Source organism: Colius striatus, chromosome 2 (genome assembly GCF_028858725.1).
Source record: "Colius striatus isolate bColStr4 chromosome 2, bColStr4.1.hap1, whole genome shotgun sequence".
In the NCBI taxonomy this organism is placed as follows: domain Eukaryota; kingdom Metazoa; phylum Chordata; class Aves; order Coliiformes; family Coliidae; genus Colius; species Colius striatus.
This window is the reverse complement of record NC_084760.1, coordinates 324,885-343,535: the sequence shown is the minus strand read 5'-3', so window position 1 is coordinate 343,535 and position 18,651 is coordinate 324,885. Positions and strand designations below refer to the sequence as shown.

The 18,651-nt window shown below is 40.4% G+C and overlaps 1 protein-coding gene across 1 annotated transcript in view; it reads left to right on the top strand.

Annotated features, from left to right (window-relative positions):
• The window catches only part of CRYBG1 (crystallin beta-gamma domain containing 1), a 119,879-nt gene that overhangs the window by 38,053 nt on the left and 63,175 nt on the right, over positions 1 to 18,651 (top strand). Inside the window, exon 2 of the mRNA XM_061991185.1 lies at positions 13,415 to 13,544. Coding sequence (XP_061847169.1) covers positions 13,509 to 13,544 — 36 coding nt within the window. The 5' untranslated portion in view covers positions 13,415 to 13,508. The remainder of the gene's footprint in view (positions 1 to 13,414; positions 13,545 to 18,651) is intronic.

The following is an 18,651-nucleotide window of genomic DNA, read 5'->3' as shown; positions in this document are numbered from 1 at the left end:
ACTATAGCTGTAGGCTAGTAAGAGCAAGTTCACCCCCTAAAGTTTTTCTTCAAACACAACCCTAGTAATCTTAGAAATTTATAGATGGCATCTTTAATCAAAGATAAAGAGGAGTACATCTAAATTTCCTTGTCACGTGAAAAGGGAGCTTTCATTAATCATAGACTTGACCCAATCAGAGTAGGTGTGGCTGAAAGTTAGTGCTTTTGATGGACAAATCAAACCTGTTTTCACTCAGAAGTTCATGTGCATTGAGATTAGTGACCTCTGCTCTGGCTATCTGTTTGTTACATCTGAGAGACGAGATACATGTATTTTTTTTATAGAGATGTGGCCACAGTAAAGTTCAAGAGATAGAAATAAAGTTTGTCTTAACCAGCTTCCTCAAAGTTAAAAATGTACTTATTTTTTTCTTAGGATTTTTCTTCTGTATAATGCTCTCATTATAGGAGCACATTGTTTTTTACTCATTACGAAGAGTCTCGCTGACTGCTTTTCTATGTTCAGAACCACCTGGCAGGCTCCATCACAGACATTAAATATAATTAACTTGAAGGTGTTTCCTGCTGAGGAGGTATTTAAGCATGTTAGGATGAACAAACATTGAGGCTGGAAAATGAGCTGCATAACCAGTAGTTGAAGGCCTTGTGGTTTAGTAATCCATAAGAGAGCTGTTAATGAGCGAAGTGGAAGCGGCATCAAATAAGTGTACTGAGTTGGGATAAAATGCTTGTAATTGTAAATAACAAAGCCTTATACAAAATTAACTGGGCTGTCAATGTCCCACATAAAAAAAAAATTATCTGTAGTTTGCCTGCACCTCCTTTCCCAAGAGCCTCTCATTCTTTCTTAATTTCCTTTTTTTTACATGCTTTCTTTTCTCTCACTGCCTGCAAGGTCACTTTTGATAACTGTGGAAAAGAGGTGAAAGGGGGGGAGTGATAAATGCGATGAGAGGCAAAAATACTGTCAGGAGATGCTTGTCATTCCTCAAAAGGTTAAGTAAAACACTCTGAGGGTGAAGCCCATTATCTTCTGTCTCTGTGGAGTTAAGATGAAAGTAGGCTGCGGTGCAGTGAGCTTGTATCCAAGAGGAATCCTGAAGTCTGGTGCCACTTTCTTTGTAAGCTAGTCTTAAGAAGCCAATATGACTTCAAATAAGCATTTCATGGCGTAAGTCAATGTTAACGATGTCTGTCGGAGCTGACAGAAAGCCTGACTTCTGTGGAGGTATGAAGAGGTATCCACATCCAAATATTTATTTAGATGTGTAACTTGTTTCAATTTAAATGTCCGGATTAATTGCTCTCACAAGAACGCAAGAATGAAGAGTAGTTGTAATAATCTGTAGGGCTAAAGGAGGCACTGTGAAAAGGTATCTCATTTGGTGCTGTGCTATAGTTTCTAATAAAAACCCTTTTTATGCCACATCTGTGACTGCAATTCATCCATGTTATTGTTGAGTCTCCTTTTCCCCTTCTGTATTGTTCTCCTGTTAGAAAGGCTTAATAATTCCCAAGACTTCCACAAACTCGTGACTTGAAAAGCCATAGGAATCATGAAAACAGATTTGTAAAAGTTGTGTTTTAAAATATGTCTATGTTAAAGCATATTTAAATTGTTTTAATAAATATAACTGTAAGTACACATATGAGATGAAGATTGTTTGCTGTAAGACATGAGAGTCATGGACCTGGCCCGTTGAACACGTTCATGAATTGTGACTGAGTATTGTCATCCTTTAAGACACGATTAAAACTTCACTCCAATGTTCCATATAGAAATATGCAGAGAATTTGAATGAGGGTAATTAGTGGTTTCTTAAGCCAAAACAGTAAAATGTTAAGATTGATATTAAAATCTGCAGGTATATGTGTTTAAGCAAATGAGAAAATCCATATTAATATCTTCTGCAATAAAGTTATCATTATTTGAAACCTGAAATTATGCAGTCTATTATTAAGTCTGAAAGCAACAAACCATCTCACATTACATGAGCTGACTAATCTAACTTCATGTTTTCCTATTACTTCTTACTGAATATATAATTTTAATTCCATTTTCCATTCTTGGCATCCAAAAACATTTGCTCAGTCATTGCAATACATTTTACTTCTTTCTACAATGAAATTTTAATGGCAGCTTTTCACAGCTAAATGTCTAAGTCTGCATTCTTAACTGATGTCTCTGTAGTGCCACTTTAAAAAAAAATGCTTTTTTTCTGCAGCATGTTTGTAACTGTTTCATAGGTTTCCTAGGTATTTAGATTGATGGTATTCAGAAATGACAAAATAAAGGTATCATAATGCAATCTGTAATGACAAATCTCCATTGAATGTAAGCCACTGTGTTATTTTCTGAGTAAAAGGTGGCTCAGTGCTTTCTTTCCAAAAGTCTGATTTTTCATTAGGCTTAGCATAATTGATGTGAGTGTAAAATGGCTAGTACCACACTAGTTGGTTGTTTTTGTTCTAGGCAGTGGGCTAATTTAGCTCATGAAATCAAATCATTTTAGGTGAGTTCCTTTGCTGTAATTGCAGGGTGTGGTTTATGAAGAGTTTGATGAGCAGATAAATTGATGAGTTTGTTCAGCAATAGCCAAACCTCACAAGTCCTTCATGCATCTCATTCATTTGGCCCTTTACTCACTGTCTCAGGAGGTGCTGCTGGGGATTCACCCTGCTATGCGCCACTTGGCTCACGGGACCTGCACAGGAGTCTCCTCATTGACCCAATGGGTGCAGGAGAGGCAGGAGCAGGGGAGAGCTGGAGCATTAAGGTGCTGAAGGGCTGCGTAACCCTCCAGGGTCTCATGCTGAAAGGGACCTTCTCCTGTAAGCTGCAGTCCCCAGCCACAGTCTGGTGCTGTGGTCATGTACTGCTGTATGAGAAGATGTGGCCCGACCACAAAGCCTCGTGCTCAGGTGTGTTAGCTAGTGCATCCCTCCCTGATGCCTCTGTATCCATCCTGCACAGGCTTTCCTGCATTTGGCCAGTGGGAACTTGAGAGGCCTGTTACGGTATATGCAAACCTGTTTCATCCTGTCTTGTGGGCAGAAACATTTTTCCTAAGAATTAAAGACTTTCCTACTTGCAGCTGAAATTGCGCTTTATTTGGAGATGCCCAGATGAGTCAGACTTTTTCAAAGTGGAACTTTGCTAAATTTTTTCCAACTGTAACTTTGAACCAGATGCTAATACTTGTATGAAGGACGGGGAGGAAATACTACAAGTGTATATTGAGTCTATGTTCAGAAGTACTTTCATGTCTCTGAATTTGTAATCACCTTTCTATATCTCTCAGTGTAGCTACAGAAAGCAGAAAAAATATGTGGTAACAGGATTTTCTGTTCATCAAGTCATGGTGAGTCAGCATGAACAAAGGAAGAAAAGCACCATGTGTTTAAAGAAATGAGTTATGCTGGCTTTCCGTCACCTCAGTCAAACAGCTTCATCTGGTTCTTTGAGCTTCTTACTATATAAAATGAGATATTACCTTTGTTAAGTAAGTGAATATGATGATTATTGTTTATACAATGCTTTTTCAGCTAGGTCAGGATATAAATATCAAGATGAGCTCTACACTTGGTGAGATACTCCACTGCAGCATAGTTAAAAATTATCTCAGAGTGAGCATGATGGTGATGTGTATTTGTTCATTGACCACCAAAACTGGGATTGGTCTTTGCTTGGACTTGCTGGATTCTACTGCAATGTCAGACATTGTTTGTTTTACATTAATATGAGGCAACAAAGATTGTTATATATCTCCCTTGTCATATCTCAAAAGTTGCCAGCACATATTCAAAGGAGCAGGTTTCCACTGATGGATTATCACAGAGTCACAGTATCTTAAGGGCTGGAAGGGACCTCAAAAGCTCATTCAATCCAACCTCCCTGCCAGAGCAGGACCACCTAGACTAGGTCACACAGGAACTTGTCCAGATGGGTTTGAATGTCTCCAGAGGAGGCTCCACAACCCATCTGAGCAGCCCCTTCTAGTACTCCCTCACCTCAACAGTGAAATTATTTTATACAGCTTCATTTTTCAAAATAATTGAGTAGAAAAATGAAACAGGAATATTTGGCAAAGTTAGTTTTTAATAATGATTTTTATCTGTCTCCCAAAGGTGGCTGCGTAGGCAGGGCTGATGCAATGCCAGTGCTTGGCTGTCGGAGGCTGGAGTGGTTATCAGGGCAGCATGCGTTTGTTGGGGCATTTATGCAGAGGTGCCATCCAGTGGCCATGTGGTAATAATGAGGTTTTCTGGGCAATTAAAAAGGAAAAAACCCAGCATGCTCAAAGGAAGGCACCTTACAGTCATCTTTTAATAATTACTAAATTTTTTTAAACCTTCACAGTGAGCACATGGGGTCTGGTTTCCTGATAAGCAGTAACTGACACAGTTTGTCAATGGCCTTCGAACTGCAGGATGAAAAAGAACTGCAGTTAATTCAGAAAGCCTCCAAGTAAACAAACAACAAAAGGTGTTCCTGTTGAAATCAGGTTTCAGAAAGCATAACAGTGTATGTTCAAGTGTACTTGGTACCAAACCAAGGAACTATTTTTATTGGGTTTGTTAGACTCTGTTTTTTTCCTATGCAAACAAGAGCTAGAAGTACAACTGAAGAGAAGTGATTGCCTGTGGTAGGTGTTAACTGAAATTTATGGTGCATCTCCTCACAGCAATGTTGATACAGAATGATAATCATGGAAACATAGAATGGTAGGGTTGTAAGGGACCAACCTAGTCCAACCCCCCTGCAGAAATAGGTCAACCTAGATCAAGTCGCATAGGAACATGTCCAGGCGGGTCTTGAAGACCTCCGAGGAAGGAGACTCCACAACCCCTCTAGGCAGCCTGTGCCACTGCTCTGTCACCCTCACAGTGACATCGTTTTTTCCTATGTTTAAGTGGAACTTTTTGTGTTCCAGCTTCAGCCCATTACCCCTTGTGCTGTTGCTAGCTACTATAGAAAAAAGGGATGTCCCAACCTCCTGACACTCACCATTTAGATATTTGTAACTATTAATAAGATCCCCCTCAGTCTCCTCCTTTCTAGACTAATCAGCCCCATTTCCTGCAGCCTTTCCTCGTATGAAAGATGTTCCACTACCCTGATCATCTTGGTGGCTTGTAGATATAAAAGGGAAAAAGTGGAGTTGCTGCAAAAGTTTTTTATGGTGCTAGCAAGATACAAAATTAAATCTACTACAATATTAAATCTACTACTAAATTCCTTAGTTGAGATTAACAGGAGGCAAAAGTGTGAAATGGTGACAGACGTCTGGTACACACCTGATGTAGATCAAAGACTACAGGAGCTCAACTCAGAACTACAAAGACATCATGAGACTGTGCAGGGAGAAAATTAGAAGGACCAAAGCCTAACTAGAACCTAATCTCGTTGCTGCCTTAAAAGACAATAAAAAAAGTTTCTATAAATACATTACCAAGAATACTCCAGGAATACTGAGGAGATATTCTGTCCTTTACTGGATGCAGGGGGAAGCATGGCAATGAATGATGAGGAAAAGGCTGAGGTACTTAATGCCTTCTTTGCCTTAGTTTTTAATAGTAAGACTAGTTGTTCTCCAAGTACCCAGCCCCCTGAGCTGGAAGATGGGGATGGAGAGCAGAATGAAGTCCATAATCCAAGGAGAAATGGTTAGCAACCTGCTGTGCTACTTAGACACACACAAGTCCATGGGGCTGGATTGGATCCACCCAAGGGTACTAATAAGAGATATGTAAGAAATGCTCACCAAGCCGCCTTCCATCATTTATCAGCAGTCCTGGCTAACTAGGTAGGTCCTAGAGAATGACAAATGTGACCCCCATCAACAAGATGGGCCAGAAGGAAGATCCAGGGACTTGATTCTGGGGGAAGTTATGGAACAGATCATCTTGAGTGCCATCATGCGGCATGTACAGGGCAACCAGGTAACAGCATGGCTTTATGAAAGGCAGGTGCTGCTTGACTAACCTGATCTCCTTCTACAACAAGGTGACCTGCTTAGTGGATGAGGGAAAGGCTGTGGATGTGGTCTACCTTAGCTTTAGTAAAACCTTTGATACTGTTTGCCACAGCATCCTCCAGGAGAAATTGACTGCTCATTGTTTGGATTGTTCATGGTTGGATGTCCAGGCCCAGAGACCGGTGGTGAATGGAGTTAAATCTGGTTGGCCATTGGTCACCAGTGGTGTTCCCCAGCGCTCAGTGTTGAATCTTGTTCTGTTTAACATCTTTATTGATGATCTGATGAAAGGACCCTCAGTAAGTTTGTAGGACACCCAGGCATGTTTGTCCCCAGCTACCTGAATATGAGCCAGCACGTGGCTGAGAAGGCAAATGGCATCCTGGCTTGTATGAGAAATAGCGTGACCAGCGGGACCAGGGAAGTGATTGTGCCCTTGTACTCAGCACCTTGTGTGAGGCTGCACTTCAAATTCTGTGTTCAGTTTTGAGCCTCCCACTACAAGAAACACTAAGGAAGGGCAGTGAATCTGGTGAAGGGTCTAGAGCACATGGCTTATGAGTGGTGGCTGAGGGAACTGGGGTTGTTTAATCTGGAGAAAAAGAGGCTGAGGCTTATTACTCCCTACAACGACCTGAAAGAGTGTTGTCATGAGGTGGGGGTCGGTCTCTTCTTCCAAATAACAAGCAATAGCATACGAGGAAATGGCCTCAGCTTGCACCAGTGGAGACGTAGATGGGATATTGGTAAAAATTTCTTCACTGAAAGGGATGTCAGGCATTGGAACAGACTCCCCAGGGAAGTGGTGAAGTCACTGTAGAAGACATGTAGAGGTGGTGCTTAGGGACATGGTTTAGTGGTGGGCTTGACAGTGTTAGGTTAATGGTTGGAACTGATGGTTTTAAAGGTCTTTTCCAACCTAAATTATTCTAGGATTCTAAGATGTTGGCTGTGTACATAATGGCTGTGTCCAGGTGCAGCTAAAACCATTATTCACTAAATTTTCAGTTTATCTAGGAGATAGCTACCAAGTTATTCTCAGTGTGAAATGTCCGTATTTGGTTTATTTCTCAATTAGTGGAGGTGCTAAAGAAGTTAACTTTCAACATAATGAATAACTGCAAAAATCTATGAGAGCACGTCTTTTTGTTTTTGTAAAACGGAAAGGGGTCCCTTTGAATAAGAAACCAGAAGCTTCTTGGATTCACTATGTTAAAGATTTGGCTACAGAGCAACACTCTGTATCGGTGTTAGGGCTTGGGAAAACATGTTTTGAAGGACTAATGACAGTAGTATTTCCAATTGCATGCTGTTTGAAGTGCAAGAAAGCCAGAAGCTTGAAACCATGAGCAGTTGCTCAAAGCTTCAATAAACTGCCAAATGCAAACAAATACATTTAATAACCAGAAATTAATATATTGTACTGGGAAGGCAGTAGGGCTGAAAAAACAAATGCATGTAGGTATAGCAGTGGACAACAAGTATGACAAGTTTGTGGTGTTACAGTGGCTCAGAAAAAGCTCTTTGTGTGTGCAAATGTGTCGTGGAACAAAGCTACGAGGCAGCAGACCTGCTCTACATGATTTTTGGTGTGACTAGGCAGACAAGATTGTGTCTAGCTCTGGATGCATCTTTGCAGGGGAGATGTTGTCAGAAGGAAACAGAGGAGAAAACAGGACTTCATTTACAAAGGGCAAGATTATGCTAAATAATGGCTGAGAGATACATCTAAAGCCTTGCAAATATTTAAATGGTGTGAATTTGCCAAACAAAGGAATTATTTAGGCTGACACAGTGAGGCAGAGTGGAGTAACTACAACAAAGGGTACGTTTAGGTGAGGTATTAACCCTGTTATTAAGACGTATGACAAAAGACTCTAAGCCAGTAGGAATACATCTGCCCTGACAAGATGTGACCTAAGGTAGTTTAAACAGACTTTTCTATCTCCAGGATCTGGAAGGGTGGAGGCAGAAAGGTTTCTAGTTCACTTGTGAATCTGAAGCCTGGCCATTAGATGGCAGGGTGCTGGCACAAGAGAGTGTGTGGCTCCCGCCACTTGGTAATGGCATGCCTCAGGAGGAGCTGAGAGCTACTCAGCAGTCCTAGGGCATGGGAGAAGTTTGACATTCTTGGTTTTCCTATAAAAATCACACACACGCCCCTTGTCGCTCCCATGGCAGAAAAATGTGTCTTAAGCACATGTCTCTTCAAGGATGTGTGCAGCTGCTCTGGCTTTTCACTCAAATGTGTGAGTATGTAGGTAGGTACACAGAGGTGTTTTGTTCCCCCAGTGTAACAAACCACTTTGTCTAGGGGCTGAGGTTGGTTCGAGTCTGAACAATGTCCTAATGAAGGAAAGAAAAGAACCTCTTCTATAACTGAGGATACAATAATGGGACTGCTGAGGCAGTGATGTAAAGTGGGAAGGTGATGTAAATGTGGTACATAGCTTGCTGCAGACTGTTCAGGAAGTCCACATACTAGTTTTGTGGAAGAGATGACAGAAGGCATAACAAGCAGTAGCTTTGTATGGAAAACTTCAGCCCAGAGCAGGCTGTTTGAAATGCTTGAAATACATTAAGACTGTAACTACAGCAACTCATTGTGCAATAAAAACCCCAAACTTGTTTAAAATACTCTGCACTGCTAAAGGATCTGCCGCAGGGAGCAATCCCGATATATGTATCCACACCTCTCAAGATTACACGCCTCTAGAGTGAACTGTCTGTGTTTGTGCTGCCTAACATTTGACCCATGTTCGATGCCCCCGTGGCTCTAAGACCATAATTATATTTTTGTGGCTTCAATTCAAAGTGTCTGGGGTAATGTGAGGGCTGCTTTGCTGCCTGCAAGACTGGTGTTTTTATAGCATTATGCCAAAGGTATGCTGCATGCTGTGGGGTGTGAGGTGGGGCATACAGGGGGTGTCTGAGGGCAGGATGTTAGCTCGGCTAGTGGAGGGCAGGAGGAGCCAAAGGTGGTATAGCCCCATCCTTGCTCTACCATCCTTAGGCCAGTCTGTCCACAGAGCTGCACCTTGGCTTTTCCTTGGAGGCAGTTACTTTTCACCAGAGGAGACTCCAAGCACAAAGTGATGCATGTGCAGTATGTCTGACAACAGGACCGGGACCAGGGAATGAAGCAGGGAGGTAAATTATTTGACAACATAGGACCTGAGCACTTAGGTGGTGAGTGAGCTGGGGGAAAGCCCTTTACTGCTGTTAATGGTCTTCTATGTTTTGCTGTAAATCTTCAGCACAGGCAAATTGATATATCAAATTGATATATGCTGGTACAGGGAAAAAATTAAGTGCTAATATGACGTGGGGGGGGGGAGAGTCGGCAGAATATCTGAATAAACAAACTGTCTTTCCATTTTAATCGGGTTGCTCTTGCTCATACATGCTCTCTCCTTTTTAAAACATGATCTCATCCTGTGTAAAAGTGTTGATTGAAAATGGGAATTAATATGCAAGTACCATCTACCAGGTACAGACTAAAGACTGTTCTGAAAAACAGCAGACTGTAGATGGATATCGGGACAGAATAGGATGGGTTATGAGAGAAGCCATGGCTGTAAAATTATAAGGATATCAGTTTAGTAAGTATTTTTTGAGTTTTAGATGTATGTCAATCTCCTTTTGCTTTGTGAGTTGTTTGCATATTGGTCTTGACTTTTTGTTGTTGTTGTTGGGTTAATTCCTTTCAAAATTATTTGTCATTGTCATATTTTCAAGACAGTAAACAGCACTGTGTTGCTACAAAGGACTTGGGCACAGACAGGTATGAGCAATGGGGCCGAGGTGTGTGGTCTGCAGCATAAAGAGAGCACTCCCCAGGTTAATTGCTATGTGATGGTCTCCTTTTAAAGTCAGTAGTTGTGCTGTGAACCAGTATTCCTGTACTGGTAAAGAGAAGATGTCTGTACGTACAGAGCTTCTCCTTCCTCCTTTTAGTGCCTCATGCTCTCTTAAAAAGCTTGGTAATTTCAAAGGCCTCCTACCAGCTCTTCCTTTGCTTCACTGTAAAATTAGTTATTATTTTCATTAGCTATATGAAAACATGCCAGACACACATTGCTGTAGACCAGGTAAACATACTCTGAGTGTTTTTGACATAATTAGTTGTACTATTTAGCAGCCAAACATGTAACAAACAATAAACTGCTCAGTCTATCATAAATATTCACCCCACTATTTTTCCTGATTTACGAATTCTTACTTCCACAGACAAAGCTCTTCTCCAAGTGCCTCGACAATTGATGGGCTTTGCAAAACGTTGGTGAGGGTTTCAAAACTTGCCTAGCGTGTTGCAAGCACCCTTTTTCTCCCAGGCCCTCAGGGCTCTGAGCGAGTGGGTATGGTTACACAAACACGGTATGGTGAGGAAAGCAAGGGTGTGAGTTGGCAGTGCATTAGCTTCTCTGTGGTAACTGTCCACCCGTCTGCCCTTGCCCCTCACTGAGTTGGAGCGGGCTGCTCCACATCTGGGCTGGAAGGAGAGGATTTGGCTGGGCAGTTATGGCAGCGGAGGCGCGGCGCTGCACCTTCTCGCCCTGGCGTGCCCCCGGGAGCTTGTGTGCGTGCCCGTGCCTTCAGGCGGGAAGCGTACTGCAGCAATTCCCTGGAAAACTGCCCGATACCATAAAGTAAGGCTTTTGTGAGGCTCTGGTGAGTTTAGCTCGTCAGCAGATTGTTGGGAGGATAGACCTTAAACCATGAAGAAATTCAAAGAGTGTCTCTTCTCACCTGTTTGGAAATCTGGAGTCGGCTGCTTTCCAGTGTGCTGTCTTTGGGTTGTAACTTTTCATGCTGCTTCTGTCAGCTCCAGCTTTCAGTGTGAAATTGTGTCCTTTAAAAAACAGGTATCTGAAAAACCAGTGCTGCTTCAATGTGTTCTGAAAGCAACACCTTCCTGACTGCTGCGCTGTGGACCTGCCAGCACCTTGAAGCCTTACAGTACTTGAAGGACTGCTGGCCCATGAGGAGCGGGCCCATGAGGGCAAGGTGTGAGAGTACCTTGCCTCCAGTGCTGGAGGGGAGCCCACAGGTGCCTCCTGGTTAGATGTTGCTGGGTCGCTTGGGGACCAGCACAGCCCCCTTCTACAGCAGGGCATGGGAGATCCTGGGGAAGCATCATGACTTCCTACCTAGGAAGCATTTACGCCCAGAGCTTCCTTCTTTTGGTGTTTTGATGTGTGGCATCAGTAGCATATTGGTTTTTGCTATAAGTCCATCATATGGCACTTGGGGTGCAGATGCTTGGCACTAGCGAATGGCGACCTTTTGCAGAGTATCGGTCTCTCTTCAACTCAGGAGAGCTCTTTCATGTGCTTCCCATGGTGTGCCGTCATTTTCCTCCTTACATGGACTTCTTACTCAGACATCAACCAAGCGCCTTCCCAATCTCCTGCACACACTATGTCAGTCATTCCACTGCTCTGAGTCATTGAGTTGATAGTCTCCATGCTGCTGTTGCTCTGTTGGGCAGTCTTACAGAAGCTCCCACTATATCCCTTAGACAAGGTACGGTGCAACAGGAAGTTTCAGTACCAGTTGAACAGATGGTTAACGTGAATTTTGAATTCGCTGGTATACAGTGTGTGTGGAACCATCCCAAAAGCAACCTGCATTGGTGGAGGCAGAAAATGAAAATCATGATGAACAACTCAAAGACGTCTGTGGCTTGGAGAAGGTAATCAGCTACTGAAAGCAAATAAACAAAATAATTGCATATGTTTATTGGAATATGTGTTAAAATGTGAAAACATTTTCACCATAATTATGCAATAAAGTGAACACCTCTGTAAATATGCCTGAGGCTTTTTTGCTGCCATATTTACTCTTTGAAAACTCTATATGACAATCAGTTATAAAACTAAATTTGCAACTAATGCTGTACAAACAGAGCCGGATTTGGAACTTCATGATGAGTCTGGAAAAGAAGCTTATGTGAAAAGAAGTTTTGATCCAACTGAAACAGAAAATATGCATATTTTAAGGGAAAAACAAATGCATTTTCAGATTTTTTTTTTTTTCCTAAAAGCAAAATATTTGAGGAAAGTATTTTCTGCCTAAAGATCTCTTAGGGTTTCAAACCGGGGTGAGTTTACCAGACGGTCACCAACTTGGTCAGGGGTTGCCTATAAGGCTGCACTTGCCCTGTGAGGAAGGATGGAGAATTTGGGCGTGTTCAGTGTAGGGGAAGAGGCAGCTTTTTGGGGAGTGATGACAAGCCTGGAGACCCCCCAGTACATGTGAGGTGGTTACCAAGAAGATAGTCTCGTCACAGTGATGCATAGCTGGAGGGCAAGAGATAACAGGCAAAAAAATGAGAAAGCAAAGGTTCAGACTGGATGTAAAGGAGAACATTTTCACCATTGCCCAGAGAGGACGTGTTGGCTGTGTTTTAGCATGTTTTCAAGAGTTGACTGCTTAGAGGCCCCAGGAACCTGGTGTGATCCCATAGCCGACCTTGTTTTGAGCAGGACGTTGGACCAGAGACCTCTGAAGTCACTTCCAGACAGAACTGTTGGCCTATGGCCTATATTGTCCTGTGATCCTGAGAGAATACAGTCAAATTTTGAATTGGAAATATCAAAATACATAAATTTTTAAAAAGCAATGGATTTTAACTAATTGTTGAATCCCCTAAAGGACTAAATATATAAAATGCATTTTTAATAAGCCTTTTTAATGAAACTGTATATTCAGAGAATTCTGCATTCTTGCTACCTGGATATTTCAGACAGTGAAATAAAAGACATGATACAAGTTGGTCAGTTTTTACTGTTTTTTTTTCTTATCTTGAGACTAAATGAACTTTTCCATGTTCTCTGGATTCAGAATTTCAAACGTGACACTGCAGAATAAACATAAGCTGGGTCTGTTAAGCTTTAGGACAGACTTGCTAAAAATTAAGGTACAGTTTTAAAGACTGTATACGCTTTCATTGTGGCAGTGTCTTCCCAATAAATGGCCTTCTGTTTTGAGAATTCAACTGATTCTTTACTGAGAGCTTCCAGAAGGAAGGTGAACAGCATGTGTGATGTAATGTGGAACTATAAACTCCAAATGTTATAATCAGCTATGTCTGTAGAGATGGAGTGACGTAAGATAAGCCGACTGATTTTTCTGCCTTGTGGCTCTGATGTGGTTATCCTGCTGAATATTGTATTTGGTTTAGGTTGTTTCATTATCAGCAAAAAGCTGACGAGTTTCAGGCAGCTAAAGCAGATGGGTTGGATTAATGTCCAATGAAAGGAGGACGTAGTTTGGCTAAAATAAAGCTATAGATTTTAGAAGTTCTAAAAACCTGCAACTACTACAACAGGAGAAAATGGCTTAGTGTGTCTTGTCAAGAAATACAGCAGATACTAGCTCAGACTTAATTTCGCTAGGATGTATTAATTGAAAGGCTTACTCTCTTTTCAGGTACTACGATACATCAGGCAGACGCTATACTGTTCAGGAAGACCAAATATCATCGGTAGCCTGTCCACACTCTTACATTCTTCCATCGATATCAATGTCTACTGCCTCCTTACCAGCAGCACTTCGAAAGGTAAGAGAAAACTAAATATGTGTGTTTACTGAAAATGTGTGTATACATATGTATGCACACGCTTACATGTATCATAAAGAAGATGACTATTCTGAATCCAGAATTTAACACTAGGTATAATTGTAATCTTCCTTTGAAAGGCCTGTGTTTGAAGTACTGGGAAATTTTCAAATGAATATCATATACGGAAATAAGGACGGTACATAATGACTAAAGCTGGCATGGAGAGCCAACAAAGAAAATGGCTCGAGGAGATCTTCCACATGCTCGCACAACCCATATGGCTTTTTCCTTTTGTTCATAAAATATGTGTAAACCAAAATAATAAAGGAACAGCACCTACACTTCTGCAGTTTCTCACTTATCCTGTACTGTTTTCTATGTTAAGTTTTATTCCAGAGGAGAAACGGCTACGCGTTTGTTTTCTTGTGTTCATTTACCTCATGCAGTGTTACTCATTTGCTTGGCAGCAGCATTACTGCATGGAAGCAAGCTAGGGAAAATGCTAATTACTTCTCTTCTAATGTGAGAACTTAATTTCAGATTGCAGACGAGGTTGCTCAATGCCATTCTTGTCTATTGTAATCTTTCCATGGAGAGAGAAATACTTCTTTTTTCCACAATAACAAAATTACCCAGAAGGCCAGCAATTAAAAGAGTTGCTTTATTTTCTGGGTTGTGGAACTAAAATTCATCTGAATAGATTTGATGAAGGCTTAAAACATTCTGTCTTTAAAACGAATAAATTTACTGTCTAGGATTTTCAAGCTAGCAAATCTCATCTCCTAATTTCAATGTAAAGCCACTGGAAAGGATTCATTGGTCTTTAATTGAATACACAAATAACATAAACCCCAAACATCCTTTGTGGTCTCATTGAGCACCTTATTTCTATTGATTATGCCTACAAAGAGATCTCAGTTCTTCAGAGATCGGAAACAGCGGGATGGGACAGTACTTGTTATGAGACAAAATTTCTGCTGCAGTATAGCTAGCTGGGCACTGGGCTTTCCAACAAGAAAAAAAATGCTGTTCACCCTGTTTCTGTCTTGGATGGACTTGTATATTAACTCATTGCAAGGACTTCTAGAAAAGCAAGTAGATGTAAGTGTAAGAAGGGCAGAATTCAGCTGTTTAGTGAGCTCTAAGTTTGTATTTTGTTCTTCTTTTGCAATAAGTTGTTCATACTAACAATCAAGTTAAACTGTTGGGGTGTTGTTCCACTTACCCAGAATTGATCCATTTGTACTAAGAATGTTTAAAAGTCTTCAAATGAAAGATCCAAAAGAATATCAGAGCAGACCACATAATTTTATACATTGGTGCATAACACAAAGATCTGATTGTTAGATAAATCATAAAGATCAAGGAAATTGTGTATGTGGTGTGTGTGAATTCAGCACTTTATTCTGCACTGGGATAATCTGTTAGTGTATGTAGTAATACAGAGTCATTTGCTGATGATAGATGGTTTCTAGGGATTGGAATTTAATGAAGTCTGCTTTCCCTCAGCATTTCTTATGGGAGACCAGTAGAAAATGGTGCTTAACACAGAACATAAGCTCTTTGCATCAAGCTGCTCTCTATTGCTGTTCTCTCTGTGGAAGTCTGTTCATAAGCCTTTCAGAGGTGAATGTACTAAGTAGAGTCTTGCAGACTAATTTACACAGCCTCGTTTGTATTGTATCCTTTTTTTTGGCCTAATTTAGGTTATTTTCTTTACCTCAGATAATTAAGACCCGACTGCAGCAATTACTAAAACAGACAAGCTCTCCTGCATTCTTTTATTAATTAAACAGTCTTCCTAAGGAACTTTGCTTATCAATCTCTGAAGATAGTTAACATTTGCATTTGTTTTCTGACAAAAAAAGAAAATTGTTTTACTGCTTATTTTTCTGCATTTATAGGTGCTGAATGTTTGCACTTTGACCTAAATTCCCTTCCATGTGGGCTCAATCATGCCTGCTACTCTGCAGAAGATCTAAAATAGCCACTCCCTTAATGATTTTCTTCACCTCCTGAAGAAAAAGCTGTCCCCAGCATATTCCAAGAACTTGTTGGACTGTCTCTGTCTTGTATTTCTTTTTCAGCAGCAGAAAAAAAAATATTCCAAGAAGTAATTAAAACCATCAGGTTCTGTCCTTTTGGATGCTTCCCTTGCTTGATCAAAAAACAGCCTTCTCTCCACCCAATTAACTAGTGTATAATAAGCTTCTATCATAATATACCATTTTTCTCCTTTCATCTTCTTCCAGGCTTGTTTAACAAATCTTCATCATAGCTTTTCCTGTAGCTCATAGCAGACAGTAGTTCTTGACAGACAGTGCAACCTCTCTTTGGTTTTGTTTGACTTTCATAAATGGTGGTGCTAAAAGAGCAGGAAATTACAAAATGTTTAGAAACACTTGTTTCGTGGTGTTGCTCAGTGAGTAATTGTTCTGTTGCCCACATTATAAGCCAAAACTATTTCCTCTTGTGACATCATTTTATGAAAAATGCAACATCCTTCTATAACAATCTTGCTTTCTCATCAGATATCTCTGATGCTGATTCAGATATACTTCTAGTTCTGTACAAAGATTTAAAGTCTGTTTCCCTTTGCAAGGTTGTCTAGAATTTATCACTTTGTTTTATGGTAAGTTTCTAAAGAACTGAATGTCAGCTCTGTAACAATGAAAGATTTTCAATATTTTTGTCAAGCAGATAAATAGCACAGTTTATTAACTCACTGGAGGGAACTAGATTTATGAGAAATTAATAAATCATCCAAATTTGAAAACACATTTCATTTTGTTGAGCCTTCTAGCCTTGTACTATTGAATGTGCAAAAACATTTGTTTCAAGAAAATGAAGGCTTGCAGTTTGTCTTTTGGTATTTTGGCACATAGAAGTTTGATAACACAGTATTAAATACTAAGAAACTTCCCAGAAATAATTTCTAGATGTCAGTTCTGCAAAATGTTTCATGACTGGATTTCTAAAACTCATTCCTTTCCACAAATAATGCATTGCTTCCCTGGTTACATTTGCACAATCCACTTTTGCTCTGTGCAGATAAATAGGAGTCTTTGGTGTCTGAGTTTGTTTACAAGTGAAGGCAAAATAGCTTGATTAGATTCCCATTTATATTTAGAATGGCTGCACAGTCCACACTGAAGACTGAGCTGTCATGTAACCTATACTACATGAAGCAGATAGCTGTGGCCATAATTTTATGACAGGGTTTTTTTACATCTTTAAGACTGGTTGGTTAGTAAAACGATGTGGCCTACATTCTCGTTGTGAATGAAGAAAGAACTTCATGAATGATTGATTCATTCTGTTCTCTTTGAATAAATAATAACTCGATTTGAGGACCAAATCACAGATAAATATATATTTTGCAGTCATATATCTTCAACAGTGAAAATATACTAATACCACTGGAGACCTGTGATATGTCAAACTCAAATGACCTTAAATTATGTAGTTAAAGACTAATACACTTTAAGCTAATAGGTTTCCATATGCTGAGCTTGAAAGGTATTTATCCCTGCAGAGAACACTTTAAAATTTAGATTGGCTTCATTATTTATACATCTACTGTGCACTAGGAATAACGATCACAAAATATATAGACTTTAAAATAACATGTGAGATAGATACTCAGGTCTAAAACTTTTTTCTAAGTCATATCTATGTGCTTTAATGCTATCTCTCCTCTTATATTTAGGTGTTGATTAGTCATATTCTCAGACCTGTAACCAGGTACCCATCTGAAGGTTTCTCAGGATTCTCCATCTAGATAAGAGTTCTCACACCTACTTGCTACCTGAACACAGCCACTGCCTTTCACACAAAGATTCAGTCCTATGACATGAATATTTAAGGAAGGAAACTGGGTGGGGTGCTTCTTACACCCAGGTGTGGCTGTGGAAGCCCATTTTGATTCTGTGTCAAATTAAGGGATTAAATGAGTTTATTCTGTCATTGCCTTTGCCATATTCCTGAGGCAGCACATATGCAGATTCCTAATTCCTCCTGCTCTTTTAACTTATCTTTCAAGATGATAACTCAAGGTCTGGGATATTTTCGGTTCGGGATTCCTCATCTGCTTGATTTCACTTTTGACCTGCTCAAAGAAATGTTAGCAAGACATCCAGCCCAGGTTCTCACATTGCTTTGTTTTCCTTACAGTGCTTTGTTTTCCCAAGAAATAACATAACCGAAAATCTAGTTGAGATCCCACGGGGTTACAAAACCATCTCCTAAAATTATGTTTAAATGGTAGAAACAGAGCATTTTCATACTGCTATTTGGTAAACTTTCAATACCAAGTAAGTGAGAAAGTAGGTGAGCTACTTTCCAAAGTAACAGACGACAAAATTATCAGCTTGTCGGTAGGTGAGATGAGGCTGCCCTGAGGAGAACAGTCTTTGCCTTAAGGTTCACCACAATTTTCATTAGATGGGGCCTTTCAGCAGTTAACCAATCTCCTCCCAAAAGTTGAGACTGAAAGATGAGAAGCTATCTTTCTCCGTCTTGGAATCAGAAAGCTAAACAAAAGTCCTGTGAAGTATGTCATACAGAGAGCGAGAATATTTACTGGTGTAGGTTTTCTAAAGGAGAAAAAAACCCCAACAGTTTCAGGAAGGCACTGGCCTGCCTCATGCAAAGACTGAAGGGGAAAAGGAAAGGGAAATTATATGATGCTATAGGATTTTTTTCTTTTGAGGTGAAGGGCAAGTATGGCACCTAAGAGGTGCCTAGGTGGGGCAGGAGGGTAGGCATGCTCTTGATTTTGTTCTGTTTTCTTTTAAAATCTGGGTAAGTCCTCAACTGTTTGGAATAGGTTATACCTTTCCAGTTCATTAAGTGTTGCAGTGGGACAAAGTTTTATTTTATTACCTGAAAAAAAAACCAAAAAACAGAGTACAAAAGCGTGCTCAGTGCTGTGCTGGATACCTGGATTCTTGGCAAAGTTTTTAACTGCTTAACTACACTTACACTCAACTTTTATATAAAATATTGCACTTTGATCTTTCAGGGTTTGAGTTTTTTCTTCTTCAGTACTCCTCCTCCTCTCCTCTGTCCTGGTGAGTCCTGTGTCCAGTTCTGAGCTCCTCAG